At 43.3% G+C, this 16,366-nt stretch overlaps 1 protein-coding gene across 1 annotated transcript in view; it reads left to right on the forward strand.

The window, feature by feature from the left end:
- LOC126542485 (uncharacterized) overlaps nucleotides 1–16,366 on the forward strand; it is an 81,836-nt gene that overhangs the window by 23,411 nt on the left and 42,059 nt on the right. Inside the window, exon 3 of the mRNA XM_050189572.2 lies at nucleotides 4,788–5,102. Within this exon, the coding sequence (XP_050045529.2) occupies nucleotides 4,788–5,102 (315 nt within the window). The remainder of the gene's footprint in view (nucleotides 1–4,787; nucleotides 5,103–16,366) is intronic.

Here is a 16,366-nt window from a genome sequence, read left to right on the forward strand (position 1 = left end):
CTACTGCAAGAATTCCTAATTTGTATAGTAAGGGTTATTTACACATACGAGAAAAAAGAATACAACAGCTTGACTACACAGGCATGAATGAAACATTTAGCCTTCAAGAAAAAAGCGATAAAATAGAAAGAACTAGCTGGGTGTCTATTCGTCTATGAAGTCAATGAATGGATTATATATGTGTGTGTGTGCGAAAGACCGAAAGAAACGAAAAGGGAAAGGTAGGGAGGTTAACCATGGACGTGCCCGACTGGCTACCCGACACTTGGGAAGAGAGAAAGTGAAAGAATAGATGGTTAGGACAGCAAAGAAGAATATTAAAGAGCCAGTCATTCAGAGTCATTAACGGAGGAATGTCCACTGGTAGGAGATATCGTGCAGTCCAGTAGCCTTCAAAAAGTGCAGAAGGCTTATGTGGTCTTCCACATGCAACAACGCGTAGACCATGGTCTATATATGTGTGAAAAAGGCAGTGTAATTGCATATCTTAGAATTCTATTCGACCCACGTAATTTAAGACTGCCATGTGCAATATATTTTAGAATTGTATGAGGGTTAGGGACGATGCTGCTCGGTAAATGATGCTCTTTGATCTGATACATACGCGTGCCACTATTCCGAAGGAAAACTCACGGCTGTCCAGATTTTCTTTAACATTGCTGAAAGCTGATAAATATGACATCCTTGTGCTCTGAGGAAGGCCATTGTGTTTGATAGTATTGATTTCAATTTTATTCGACATAAACGCAAGAAATGGCATTCCGATCCCGAATCATCGCTTAGAAGATAGTCGGAATGCGAAGCTATCAATGTACTCAACGTCTCTTTGTGTGGCATGCAAAAGATGGGCGTGCCATAAACGTTAGAGAAATGCGCAGTGCAATTCAATCGAGCGCGCATTTTCAATCAAATGCTTGTGTTTCTGGGCTTTCACATTCCTTTAGGCGCTCTAAGCGGTGTAAATGTTACTTTATTTTATATGGCCCAAGCTTGCTATACTTATTTTATTTTTATTTATTTATTTCATTTTTTAGCAGCAGACAGAATATAAAGCCTGATGCAGGGGCAGAAGCTAAAGGCAGTTGGTGCCTGACGAGGCCTTTAACCCTACACACAGTTCGTAGTGATGCAGTTACAAAACATTCAAAAGTAAATTGTGCTGAACAAGAGAACATATGCAACGCGACATTTTACATTCTACTAGAGCTACGAGAACGTGTCACTTGTACAGTAGCCCACACAATGTATCACACACTGCGTGACGCTACCTATATTTACACACAAAATAAAATATGCATTACACTTGTAGATTGTGAAAACCTCTCACACAATTGATAACATTTATTCAATGCACACAATAAGCAATAAAGAAAGGCGCGCAGTTGTAGATTTTGCGGGCTTTTCAAGATTAATAAAGTTACATCTGAAAGAGCTCTTACTCTTACTAGGAAGCACTTTTTATTTTTGGAATCTTAGGCTTGTTATGTGTCGTTTGTGTCTTTTTGTGTAGACATCTGCAGATTCGTCAGCCGCCCCACGTGCAAGAATGTCAACTTACGTGTGTGTTTTAGAAATCTTCTGTGTTTAGGGAACTGTGTGTCTTAGTCTCTTTCACAAATGTTTATGATATCTGACTGTATCAGTGTTCTCGTGCTTTTAGGGTTGCTTGCCCTACGAAGAAGCGTAGCCGGCGCCATTAAAGAGGCTTTACCTCTCCTTCATTTACACATCAATAAAGAAAGGGACGTTTTCTTCAATTTCTTGTTTAACCACACATAAAGAAGAAGCTTAACAGCTCTGCTGAATGCAATGCGGATCATTCGGTTTCATTTTAGCATTTCAGTCCTCGTTCAATCCTGAAGCGTATAATAGCTATTCTTCAGTTACTTTGGTCCGGCGCACATCCTTTGTTGCCACGCCAGAGAATGCGGCATGATTTTCACCTCTTAATAATCTAGCTTGTGTACTATGTTTCACTAGCTACGCTTAAAAATTATGATGATGACATGGTAACGTACTCAACACTCGCTATCTCCTTCAGTATTGTGTTGATGGTTTAGATTAAACTTTCTAAACAAGCTGACCAAAGCATTTACTTAAATACTGACAGATAGATTACCGCCAGCATCGAATAAGAGAACTTTCCTCTTGCGGCAGCACTAGTAATCTTAGCTTGCCAATCACTGAGTCAGTGGTTTGAGAAGAGAGGTATACACAAGAAATGTCATCATGAAATCATTATGAAACCCCTGCAAATGTCAGAGCAAACTCTCTTCATCGCACCACTCCCCTGAATAGCAATAAAACAAAGAAAGAACAGAACAAACCAAAACTAAGATAGCTGCAGCAGCAGACCTGTGTTAGAAGAAAAAAAAATGTCATGCAGTAGCGCATGTCACTAGTGAGTCATCATTATTCAAAAGACTAGCGCAAAATAGCAGGGACAAAGACAGAGAAGACGACAGGACGAGCGCTTTTAGCTCTCGTCCTGTCGCCTTCTCTGTCTTTGTCCCTGCTATTTTGCCATAGTCTTTTGAATAATCATGACACACCAACTAGCCTAGCTTTCTGCCTTGATCACTAGTGAGGTCTTAGCTCCAGCATCAAATGTTCAGGTTTCAAGACCACCTCGCTCCCTTGTTATAAAACCCGCTTCACTACTCTAGTACTGCGTCTTGTGATAAAATTTACGCAGGTGAACGACGCGTCCCTTGCATTTCAACAATTCAACGCGTTCCTTGCAGTTGGACAACACGATTGTGTGTCATCGTTTTGCATATGCCTTCTCAGTCTACTTGTAAGGACTGAGAAGGCATGTAATTCTTACGTAAGGATTGAAGAAAGGAGGTCGGATCGCATGTGTTTTGAAAATGATCCGCTCGGCATGTAAAAAACAAATCTGAAAGCGCCAAAAAGTATTGGCGTCACCTCAAATGGGACGACACACCTAACATTCGTGATCAGCTCATGTCCCTGCTTTTGTACTCTTCATTATCCGAAAGTACATTGTGAAAATTGCACGAGATTAGGATGTCGACAATGTTACTGAACTTTATCATGAGGCGTCGCAATTATTTCGCAATCATACGTATGAGAATGTAAGAAATACCACCGAAAAGAAGACACGATCGTTCCGCACGTTTTACCGCAATCTGCAGGCGAATCAACGCAAATGGGCATTGCGTTCAACATGAATATTTCTTTTAGAATCCACATTCATAGCCACCGCCGTTTAGGGCAATAAAATACAACTCAACAGCGAACTCAAATACCGAATGCTTATATTGCATCATGCAACAGCAGAGAAATAGTGCTTGCATATTTGTAAGAAATTTCAGGGCAATTTAGTTTCCCGAAGACGTTGTTCAAGCCTACCGAGTTGCCTTTGGAGCAGCGCTACTTCTGCGCGAAGTTCATCTGTGCTCATTCTTGGTACGGCACTGCTTGTTTTCTTCCTTTTGTCACTGTTTCTTTGTTACCACAGCATTGCACATTATTTGGTATTCTTGCTAATTATTCTTTTATTTTATTTCACCCTTTTGTATTTTGTCTCGGTACCACTTATTCTCCTCTTCTTTTCTGCAACCATCAACGATGAATCATTGCCTTTCCGGGTTCTGCAATCAGATAGTCTAATAGACACTTTTTCCTGAGTGCGTACAGTTTGCTACGCACAGATCAGTATATCCCGTCTGCCTCCAGTCAAAGGGGCGCAGCCACTTAGCAACAGCGCAATCGGGCCGGAGCTCAGAGCTGAGCAAGAGGCGGATAAGCGTAACGTAACTACTGCCTTTCGCGAGTTGACTGAATAGAACGCAAGCCGCCATCTCCTTAACACATCTGTCATTTGGTAACGAGCATGCAAACACTGTTTCTTTTGTACCTGTGAGAAAAGGGTCATCGAGAGCAGGAAATCGGCGCTGATCTTTCGAGCAATGTCAGAATGGTATTGAACTGGGCTAGATTGTTCATGGCTAAGGCGAGTTTTAACAGTTGAGCTGAAATAATGTACGAATGGAGACATACACGGACGTCAATGAAATACATAGTCTGAGTTTTATTTTTGCGCATGCGGCACTATCCTTTATTTTTTTTCATTATGTGCGCCTGAAGTTATTCATTTATTTACTAATTTATTTATACGGTCAATCCTTATTGGGACCATAGCACGATGGCGTATACAACATAACAAGGACATATTGCATACAACGCCCACGTAACACGTTGTAAGTATGTGATAAGGATGTTTACTATAATTTTTGTAGCAACAAGGAATGGAACGAATTAAACTATACATAGTTATTAAAAGGCATAACCTGATCATCAATAACAAATCAATCAAAATAATTTATACAAGCGCAATCAGGTATGAATATGGTCTGGGAATTATTGCAGAGGTAGTGGCATTCAAATGTGGAAAGGAAGATTCTTCAAAACATAAGTACGTCACAGACATCTTGTTTTTTTTTATATCTGTGCAAAAACATTTCAACCGAAGAGCCGCATGCGCGAAGATAAAACTCACTTGACAGTTCAGCGACGTCCTTGTCTGTCCCCATTTGTCCCGTGTTTCAGTTCAGCTATTACATCCCGCCTTCCAGTGCAACTATTGAAACCCGCCGCAGCCTTCCCGGTAGTATATGCACCTCGGCAGTGAGCGGGACGAGCCACGACATGCCCTAAACTGAAACGTTGCAGCCTGACAAAGGCAGCAGCAGTTGATGTTGAGCGAGACGCCATTGCTTCTCAGCCCGGCAATCCCGTTTCCCGCGCCCTGGTGAACGCAGATGCGGTACGGCATAGCGGCGGTGTTCCAGGACAAGTCGTCCTGCAAGACTCTTCCGGCAAACGCCGGCCGGGGCACGCGCATCAGCAAGCCCCTGCGCGGCGTGATCACGGAGCGCGAGGCTGCGCTGGGCATCCTGAGCCGCGAGGTGAAGTTGCTCCAGGAGGAGCGGGACCACCTGCAGGAGCTGCTGCAGCACTCGCTCCAGGGCTTGGTGCCGCAGCACGCCGCGCACGTCGCCAGGGGCCTGCAGGAGCAGATCGAAACGCTGAAGGCCGAGAATCAGCGGCTGCTGGACAGCTACAACGCCGAGAGGGTGAGTGCCGTGAACTTAACAGGGGGGATCTTCTTGCAGCAATTGCTGCAGATTGAATAGGTAAAGAAGGACAGCACCTTTTCTTCGAAAGGAAATGAGAGACGGAGTTGCTGTTGTCGCTTTTTTTTACAGCCAAGCTGTATGTGGCTAGGGTTCCGTGCATTTTTGTTCTCCGTGAACAAAAATTATCAGCATCAATGGCTCATACCCCCGTAAGCATTCATGCTCCCGTAAGCAAGCAGAAAATTCAATGGCTCATAGCCCCGTAAGGCAGAGGCTACAGACACTCGGTAAAGTGAAGCGTACAGTGCTTAAATCATTTCTAATCACGCACACAACATACAGAACAGCATGTCAAAAACTGCCATCATCAATGGCTCATACCCCCGTTAGCAAGGGCTCATTCCCTAGTAAGCAAGCAAAAATTGCTATGACTCATAGTCCCGTAAGGTTCATGGCTACTCACTTTGCGTGAATTAACTGCGATGACCCTGCCCCTGCTGTCGTTGTCGGTTATTTCAGTGTGGATGTGTCGGTACCGAAAAGGGAGCGGTTTACGCGTGCCGTGTTGCAGACGTGTCCCTTGCGATGACACACCGATCCGGCCCATCGGCCATCCTGCGGCGTACTGGCATCGATTTGACATTATCAAAGAATGTGATCGCAGTTGCGAGTGCAATAATGAGCACCGATCAAGAGAATGAACGAGTGCACATACTTTTCGTCACAATGACCACTCATCAAGGCAATAAATGATTTCGCACCTTTGTTCAAAATTATGTGTCACTCCCGTGTCGTGTGCTAAACAGCTTCGCTGGTCAACTACCTTCACAGAGTGGAATGGCTCATGATTTTTTTTCACATAGAAAGAATTGTCTCTACCACATAGGGCTGTCTACAGCAGTAATTTTACGCCTGACGATAACTAAACCGAAGAGGAAATGAAAGCTAAGAGAAAGGATGTTTCAGCTATCAATCACTCGATAATTGCGCAATAACTTTTTTCGTTGCTACCTGCTACCTTTTAAGCTTATTCTTGCATGTTAATAAATTAGACAGAGTAGCCAGAACCACGGCGCTATGAAAGCAGCATATAAAAAATCGAACCTCACTTTCCTGGATTAATAAGGCTATGTGCAGTGTGTCTACCAAGGAAATAAATAAACTGAAATCAATCAGACTCACTCTCAAAATATATTTTTAGCTTAGGGTTCACACTAGAACTAAGATTCACCGGAAGTTTGCTCCGCCGTGATCACTCCGACACCACCTCACGGGTCCATCTGAGCCGACCTATGGTCTTTACTATACGAGCATGCACTGAACAAGCACTACGAACATTACTCAAATGTTGTAAGCTGCTCTTATTTGTCCACTCCGCGAAACACTCTAAGATGGCTAGAAACTACAGTGTCGGTATCAAATATCGACCGCCGTTCATAAGGCTCATATCAACTTTGAAAGCAGCTCTGCCCAGTTTTCGTTTCCTAAAGGCGTATGTTGTTAATTATGGACATGAAGTGGCATGATGCTACCTGGCAAATATGCGTAGGAAGCGCTCGACTTGATAACGATGCGCCACTAAGGCTAAAGCGCCCGTGCTTTACAAGGTGTCCATAAAGTCTCTTTACAGTTTCAAGCAGTTATTCCGAGTAATTATGAGTAGTTAAATATATGGAATTTAGTAAATATTAGCAGCATATATTAAAATTTGTTTCATCACTTAGTAAACTAAATATGAGCGCCATTGATTGCACGAAGGATGTAGTGGCGAAATTTGATTGCTGCGATAACCACTATAGCATAGCCTCATCAATTGTGGCAACCGCATCAGTAATCCTTTGATTGAAGTCGGTAACGTCCTGCACCTCTGTCCGATACACGGTGTCTTTAACGAAGCCCTACAGAAACAAACCTAGACTCGTTATGTCTGTTATAAAAGGCATGTCTGATCCGTTCGATGTTTTGCTCATATACTTATTTGCACCCACCCCTTTCTTTATCCAACAATGTGCCGGTCTCCATTACCTTCGTGTGCCATTCATAATTGGTGGGCGTGATGGTGTTTGTTTTTCATACTTAGTGATGAAGTTTCGCCTAGTCTGCGTGTTCGATTTCGTTTCCGTGAGCCTCACCACACATTGTGTATTGTCTTGAGGAGCAGCTACTTTCATATGTGGGCCCTCTCTTTTTCGCCTTTTTATTCAGAATATTACCTCAAATGTACAAATTGACTATGTATACAAACTTTATAATAACTAAGTACAATAAACGAAACTTCAGTCACGTATCATATCATTCGCATTTTTAGCAAATTCATCGAACCGTAGAGTCAAAATCAAGAAGCGAGCCGACCCATGGAGCAGCTCAACGTTGCACAGAGGTTAAATAAGCAGGAATAAAATGTCTCAGAAATGCTGGCCTACGCTTCGATAGGTGGACAAAAATAGGTTCACCTATCGAAATGTAGGAGAGTCTTTCTGATGTAGTTTATCCCTGTCTATGTAATGACACTGTGAACGCCTTCCAGCTTTTATCGCTACAATGCAAGAGAATAACTCCAGCAGGAGTTATTCTCCGTCATACTTACGAAGCATTATTTTGATGAATCATTTAAAATAAAAAACGTCAAAACCCGCGATCTGCGCAAGACTGAAACATTCGTTCGGGCTAAAGCATTCACGAACTACGGCAAAAGAACCCGATCGTTTTATATACCGTTCTACTTCAATAAAACACAAGTCCCTAAAGTATCATCATTCAGGAAAATAAAAGATTTTGTGCGTCACACGGTTCTGACAAGTGACTGGGAATAGCAGAAGTAAAATATGTGGCAGGAATTTTCCGATGAACTTTCGCTAGCAATTGTATAAGACAGACTAGAGTATTGTGTTCTTTCTATGTGTATGTTGTTCTTTTTTTTTACTTTCCAATAGTGTTTGACGATTGCTACTTTTCCAACACATTGACTTCTATATATGATGAAATATAGGGATGTGCTGTACATTTATTTTGCTGCTGTAATCCCGTAACAATATGTATTTGCTTAAACTATGGCTCGTGCAGTAACAAATACAAGAAATTAGACGAGCGATGAAGGAACAGGGTGAGGGCATGGAAGTGAGAAGGGTTCGAAAATGTGTCCTTGTGTTGTGCCTTGTTGAAGGCAAATACACAGTGGTCCGCATAAAAGCATCAGTGCTTTCGCGGACTACAGGTTACTATGTGTGGTGCATACAAGAAATTTAATTTGCTATTGTACATTTATTTTCTCCCTTCCTATTGTTCCTCTGTTCTTAGAGCACAAGAATGTGCGATTGGGCCAGAGCACTGCCCAGTCCCGCTCAAAAGCGTCATTGCTTTGGCGGGCTGAGAAAATATTTGACTGTATGTTTTATGTCCTAATAAAGAAAGAAAGAAAGTCCACATTTCTGCGGGTTTCTTATCAATATTCGAGAGGCAGCTGCTCAGGTCTGCGCTTACATCTGTCTTTAACAAGAACTTCTGCGCTAACAGTCACTGAGTGAACACCGCATAACATATGCGAAAGGAACAATCAAATAAAGTCGACGCGCTAACGCATGTCCTGCTCAATATGGGCATTTGCCAAACAAAAAATATTGCGAAAACAAAGCGAGAACTGGCTTTAACTTTCGTGTAAAGGAGGAGACGCAGACGCGCCCTTCGCAAAAAGAACCCATCACGCTTCCCCTGTTGAGTTGCAGAGAATTAAATCACACCCCGCAACGGGTTTTTATTTCGTGGACCAGTCGGTTCGTTTTGGTTGTTTGCAGTGCCCAGGAGCCTTCCTTTTTCGCCTTACTAGGGGTTTTTAGAGCAGCGTCCCGTCTCGTCATATTGGTAGAATAAAAATATAGAAATGGGTCAGCAAAAGCCAAACTTTATTACGTTCTCGCAAACTACTCATTCGTGCACTGCACACGGCGCAGGCAGTTCTGGTGGGGTTCAAAAGAAAGAGGGCTCCGAGCGTGCGATTCAATCAAGAACGACGGGACTGTTACCGTTGTCTTATCGAAATATACTACCAGCGCAAGTGTGCCTGGAGTTTCGTACTAGAAGGTGACGGGAGAATATTAAGATTAGTTTGGCACAGGTCACATGTAAACCTTGCCTTACATACGCTGCGCCTACTTCCAACAAAATCGGCTCTTTCAGTGCAGCTTCGTATATTGAGAAACATGGTACCACAATAAAGTGAAGAAAGAGCTAGAGTATGTGAATGGGAAAAAACATAAAAGAAAGCACTCATGTAGTGGTCGGGGATGGAGCGACTGAGACAGAAACCAAATAAGTAATTTGAGTGGGACACTGAAAACGGCGGCAGCGGGTGCTGTACCCAGGCATAATTATGCTATTTCCAGTCATGCACAGCCCTTAAACAAGATCTCTCTTTAACCAACCTCACTATAGCATTGCCCGAGTGCAGAAAAAAATACAAACGCAAATACGTTACGTAACTTTCATCTCGACATTCTATTAAAAGGAAATATGGCCTGATGCCTGTAGGATGGAAATCACTCGTGTCCATGGTTACACCGTTGCCGTAGTATATTGTAAAATGTGTCCGATCAAACTTTGATATATGTGTCCCTGTCTCTCCTCAGCCATCTTCTCTTCACATATTTCCTTCTTTTTCTGAACAAATAACCAAACTGTAAAAAGGCGTCTAGGTACCCCCGTGGTAATACATGCAAAAAAATGTATTTTTAAAAATTTATGGCAAATGAGTCGAGAATTCAGCTTCGTAGTCTTATGTAAAAACTTGACGCTGTGAAACCTGTCATGCTGCATGCACATCGCCCTTTTGGCATATCACGTCTATGATCAGCTCTAGACAGTAAGAACAGCGCATTTGTTTCGTGTAATAGACAAATAAGTTCCTACATATAATCTTTACATATAATGTACGCTCATAGGTGTCCCTAACCCACACCGACTTCTTATTGGAACATCACTTTATATTCAACTGATTCTTTGCTTTACTTAATTTTCTTCCATTAAGCAATTCGATATGTGGCACGGGGTTCATGCCAAGTCTGGGATCATTCTCAAGAATGGATATATTCACCTTTTACACAATAGGCACGTAATCCTTAAATTCTGCTTAATACGTGTCGCAATTATCTGTGCATACACCTGTCATCGTCCTTCAGGAAGCATCATAAAAAGCCCCCGTGGTCGAGACAACACTATGTAGACGTCTCCCACTGTGCAACTGTGCATTTCGGCATACCTTAGGGACGCAATAGTGCATAAACATAAAAAATGCTTGATATTATAGTTGTGACTTCTCTGGTGGTAAATTTAAACATTACATGCGATAACATACTCAACTGGATGAAAATTAACACATTCGTGTGGTTCTATGGCATTTAAAACCAAGGTGTATGACTGATCTCGAACCCGAATGAAAAACCGTACCCGAACCACAATTTGTAGCGGAACTGAAGCCGAGCCGATATATTTTAACGTGACTAAACCCGAATCGAGTCTGAACTGAGAAAATAAGAACGGTTAGTGGTTCAGCAAGGAAGGTTTAAGCATATAAAGCAACAACTGGTGCTCAGTGGTTTGCACGATTCTTCGAATAACTGCTTCTTCGCTCGACACACCTTAATATAAGATTGTTACTACACACGCGTTACATTGTGCGCGTGAATGGGGATATAGAGTGGGCATGTACTTATAACCACGACCACCTCGGCAGAGACGCTTGCACTTCTGAAGTTGTGTTCCGCGATCGAAAAGTTATTCCGGGCGCTCCGCGGAATCAACACTTCTGATGACGCCCCCATTTCGGCCATTAGGCCGAATTGTTACTGGAACTAGATAAACTAGTTAAACACGGATAACTGTAAACACGATGCCCTCGAGGAGGGATATCAGCAAGTTCAGCCGCATGCATGACTTTATTGTAACCATATAATTGCGGTCGCTAATGTGTGCCTTAACTTTCTCAGTGAGATGTAACCGGGGCTGTAAGCGGCGCGCGAAATCTGCTTATGTTACGTGCCACGGTTCAACGCACGTCTGGTGTATAGCCGAGCAGAGTGCAACGCTCTTCGAGTTGTAGAAGTTATTCGGGGGGTACAATGCGCACGGTTCTTTAGTATTTTTCTGTTTGCCCTTAACCAGCGCAAGACTGTGCTCACATGCAGATTCGCAAGAAAGATCGACGTATGTTTCAGCGCAAACCATTTTTGTTCATCGCTCAGAAGCTTCAATGGCCGCGCCTGCTTCTAAAAAAAGTAGCCAATGAGCGAAACGTCAAATGCCGGCTTCCTACTTTGTACAGACTACAAGCTTGAAGTTGTAATCCATCTAATACCAATGTGAATTGACGCCATAGACCACATGCCACAGTTCGCTCACCACCAGAACGTTAGTGAAAACCTGAAGCAAAACGAAAACTAACTGACTCTGCTGCCTTTCAAAATAATGAGTGTGGAAGCTACGCAGACCTTACGTTGACGCAAGGATTCTCGCTGTTTACCTGTCTTTAATATACAAATGAAAATTTCCCCGTATCGGTAGACTTGATTCGTAAATTTATGCCTCCTCTTATGAAACTTGCGCACTGCCATGCGGACAAGTCGATATGACTATGCAATATATCGCCATGGGGCACAATAAAATGGACTGCGCCAACTCGGTTTGCGAACCAGGTCAGTGTTGCGAACCGTTTCGCGAACCGTTATAAATGTTTATCTCACCGCACCAGAACTGAACCGGAGCGAAATCAAAGTGAGCTGAACCATAACCGAAACCAAGCCCGAATTTTTTCAGTGTGATACCCTGTTTAAAGCCACTTCACTAAGATTTTCTTTCACATAGATTATAATATGTACGTTGGATCTGCACAACTTCACTAAAAAACGAAATCACTGTGGCAACCGTAAAAACCATGAAATAGACACGCGTACAGGCATTACGCGTCTTAAAAATCCACGAAACAGACATGAAAACAAATTACAGTAATTTAACTAAAAGGCAGGTCTTGCATTCATATTATTTTCCTCAAGTAGGTTACCTCTACATTAAAAGTACGCAGCGCTTCCGGAACACACTGCCATAGCAATACTTTGAAACAGGATTTGCAGGTGCATCGTGACATAATTTTTGAATTTTTGGTTTGTATTTCCTTCAACTGACGTCACTGCCATGAAGGCTTAGTCGGGAGGAACTAGTACTGCACGCACTGCGGATTGCTCAGTAAAAATGGGGATGTTATTTAGGCATCTGACTACTGCCCGAACAGTGTGGTGTTCAGTTCGTTTTAGACATGCTCATGAAAGCAATCTGAAGGCGAAAAACGACTACGCACAAGAAAGCAGACGAGGAGAACGAGCGTTCACTGTCCGAAGTTATTTTATATAATTAATTTTTTATGTCATTATCATTCTTCGTCGAATCCGCTTTTTTTTTGCGACTTTCCAATTGTTTGAACATAGCTAATTATTTCAGTTATTGTTGTGGCTAATCCCTCCCGTGAGTGTGTGTCATGCTTGAAAGAATCAGCATTGGTAATAACCGACAATTTGCCCACAAGTCAGGGCACTTTTTTTGCAAAGGCCGTTATGGATCATTCCAGAATTCAATCGATTATCATAATTTCGCAGATATTGCAACCACTACACAGATTTGGTTGGTTAGGATTAGTACCAGCCGCTAAGAAAAACGTACTGCACACTCGTGCGACCTTGTGCGATCGCAGTACCATTTCCAGCGAAGCTGTTTCACTGAAGCTGTTGCATTAAGGATTTCGGTTTCCTGTAATGGCATCGCCCAATTTAAAACGTTGCCCACATATGATTCACCTGTTGAGCCAAATGTTGAAAACGTGACGCACATATAACATATTCAAGACCTTGCTCAGCGAATTTTTTTAGCAAAGGGTCGTAATTTAGTTAGGCATATTTAGCCTCGCATGCCCATCAGCCATAATGTGTCATCCATTTTCAGCAAACTTGATCTAGGTGGCTGTCATAGTTTTCTTTATTCCAGCTATATATAGTTTCGTTTTACGGCGCTTATAATTCGTTGCGTTTCAACACGCTTATGATTCCCTGGAGCACTTACATAAATAATTTACTGCAAAGTTCACTATGAACTGCACACTTTGAACTTTGCCTATGCATCAGGCCCAACCTACCTCTTATTTTCCCCAAATATTAGCAGTGTGCTTCGTTAAATTTACCAAGGACACTGAGGAAACCTACCAAGTGCTTCGTATGACACAAAAATTTAAGGAGAACGAGTATTAGCATTTCGTAAATGTTCGCAATGTTCATCATTTAGCCAGAAATTTTAAACTTTCTCCACAAACCACCTTAACAGTACTCATTTTTCCACCGAAGGCGAACACGTTGTCACGCACATATCTCCTATAGGACTCTGGGAACATTGCGGATAACAGCCATATTGTCACTTAGTAGTGAAGCTGATGAACACAGCAGCGAAACGGAGAATAACTTAAGTTCCTGTTGGGCGAACCTGTGCCCACGAAAGCAAGTTACACTCAAAGCACAACGAGCGCGGCGAATGCAGTCGGTGATCGGCGGAAATCTCATCAGCAGGTCAAGCGCGTCGGATTTTATACATGAGTCATCGAAGGTTCGAGAGCAATCGCTGGTACTGCACTATTCGCGTCGCGTATACAGTCAGGTTACACAGGCTTTGGGAACGACAGACAAGGCATAGAATCATCGATAACATTCCAGTAAGTTCCACTCATGCAGGCGCGTCCTACGCTGAGCAATAACTTTAAGTTTGTTAGTGGGTGAAATGCAGTCCCCGAGAAAAGGGTCAATAAGTACACGTGTCGATATAACGCTCTCAAGAACTTGCTTAAAAAAATTTTAAAGCCCGAAATTACCTTACGCTATCGAAACTTTGCCCACATCCAACAGCCATAAAAAGAATTCCTATTATTATGTTCAAATGTAAATGATCTAGCACGTGGACTTTATTCACGACATGCGCAGGCCTCTAACGCGGTTACTAAAATACACTTGTAAAGCATAGAAACACATCCTTTTTATTTAAACCAAACATTAACATAGTTCCTCGTTTACCTTACCGAGAATATTAGGAAAGCCATATATACACCTCGTATAGGGATAAAACGGGTATCAATAGTTATTTTCAGCGCTCGTATTTAACCTACACACTTCAAACTTTCGGTACATGTCTGCCATAGCATTGCCACCATGCTCCCCAAACCTCTGAACAGTCTCAAAAGAAAGGCTTTATAGATTTTTATTTAGCGTCTGTTAGCCCACACATTTAGAAATTGGCCTCCACATTACCGATAATATCTCACCTTTCCCCACCTTTATTTATTGTTAATTTGGCGAATGATCTAGTTCTTCAAATAAAACGTGAAAACTCGCTAATAACATTCTCGACCGTTTCTGTTCGCACTAACAGCTAAGCTACAAAAGGCAAGCAAAATCAGCACTGAAGCAGCATAGAGTACTTATCTAGTTGGTATGCCTCCACCTTGAAATGTCTCGAAAGATACTGAACAGCAAAAGAAGCACAAGTCTTCCTGTCTTTTGCTGCCCGACATCTTTCTTGAGTTTAAGCGAGATCTCGACACGGTTTTCTTGCTTCTTTGCAAGCACGTCTAGAACCACATTCGTGATCGACCTGTCGATTGATCAGTGGATCAATGAATCCATCGAGGGTGGCATGGAGAGAAGGCTCTCCATTCAAGTGAGCAGAGAGATCTGCTATTGCGCTGGTAACCACATACAATTAAAATTAAATTATAGGGTTTTACGTGCCAAAACCACGACCTGATCGTGAGACATGCCTTAGGGGGAGGGGTGGTACTCCGGAAATTTCGACCACCTGGGGCTCTTTAACGTGCACCTAAATCTAAGTACACGGGTGTTTTCGCATTGCATCCTCATGGGAATTCGGCCTCCGCGGCCGGGATTCGATCCGAACCTCGTGCTTAGCAGCCTAATACCACAGACACTAAGCCACCATGGTGGGTGGTAACCATGTACATACATGATACTTTGCGTGGAAAGGTAAATGCGAAACAGTAAACCCACAGAACAAAAATGCAGGTAAAGAAAGCAAAGGAGTAAAGGAGAGGCGATTAAGTGGTATTAATGGGTAAGATAATAAAAAATCGGCGCATTGCAGTGAAATAAGCTGCTTCGACTTTAAGAACTAATTTGTCATCGTAATTTTTGTCCTCCTCAGACCCAGCGTCCACCCCGTAGACAACAGTTTTCATGATTTCAAAATTTAAGCCAGCAGCGATAAACTAATATATCATGCTGTAACATGCGATGCATGCATATGGTCATGTATTTAATCATCTTGTTGTGAGTGAGTGAGTGAGTGAGTGAGTGAAGAAACATTGTTGTGAATGCCTGCAGAACGATTAGCCTTCCCCTGTTAGGGAGGCGTTACCGTGACGCGGCCATGACGTCTTCGCGGCGTGTGGCGCCTCTACTTCGGCCGCGGCCGCACTATTCCCTTTGGTCGACCGCGCCTGGCCCTCTTTTGGGGTGGCAGCCTCCCTCCGGTTTCGCTCGGTCGTTGCCTTTCGAGGGCCGCCGAGATCTGCTGGACGGCCTGGGTTTGGACATCTTGGTCATAGCACCTCGTTGCGGCCTCGAGCCGTGGCGGAATTGTTGTTATCGTTGCAGTTTCGTGCGGATTCTTAGCACAGTCCCAAAGGACGTGAGCTGCAGTGGCTCTTTCTTTTCGGCACACGCAACACAGATCACTTTCTTAAACACTTGGACACACGTGCCTCATCAGCACCGGGGTGAATAACGACCCCGTTATAAGTTGTCGATATAAAACCGCCTCCTTACGGGTCAAGCCCGGCTGAGGTGGCGGCATAGTCCTTCGCTCAAGTCAGTACCATTTCACAATATCGTTGTAGGAAGTTATTTTGTCCTTGGTTTCCCCCCACCACGACAGGTCGGCTGTAGTAGCAGCGGCACGGTTGGTTAGTCCTCGCGCCGCCGCGTTCGCCATCTCGTTGTGGTTAGCGTTGCCGCGATCCGACACACCACTGCCCATGTGGGCCGAAAACCACTATATGACCACACACCGACTTTCACTCGCGAGATCGACCACACGCAACACACGCGCGGCTTCACCACACACCCTTGCTCTGGCGTAATTTTTCACTGCCGTCCTAGAATCACAGAGCACAGTCGTGCACTCGGGGTCGGCGATGGCCAGAGCAATGGCCACCTCCTCGGCTTGAT

Source organism: Dermacentor andersoni, chromosome 2 (genome assembly GCF_023375885.2).
Source record: "Dermacentor andersoni chromosome 2, qqDerAnde1_hic_scaffold, whole genome shotgun sequence".
Lineage (NCBI taxonomy): Eukaryota > Metazoa > Arthropoda > Arachnida > Ixodida > Ixodidae > Dermacentor > Dermacentor andersoni.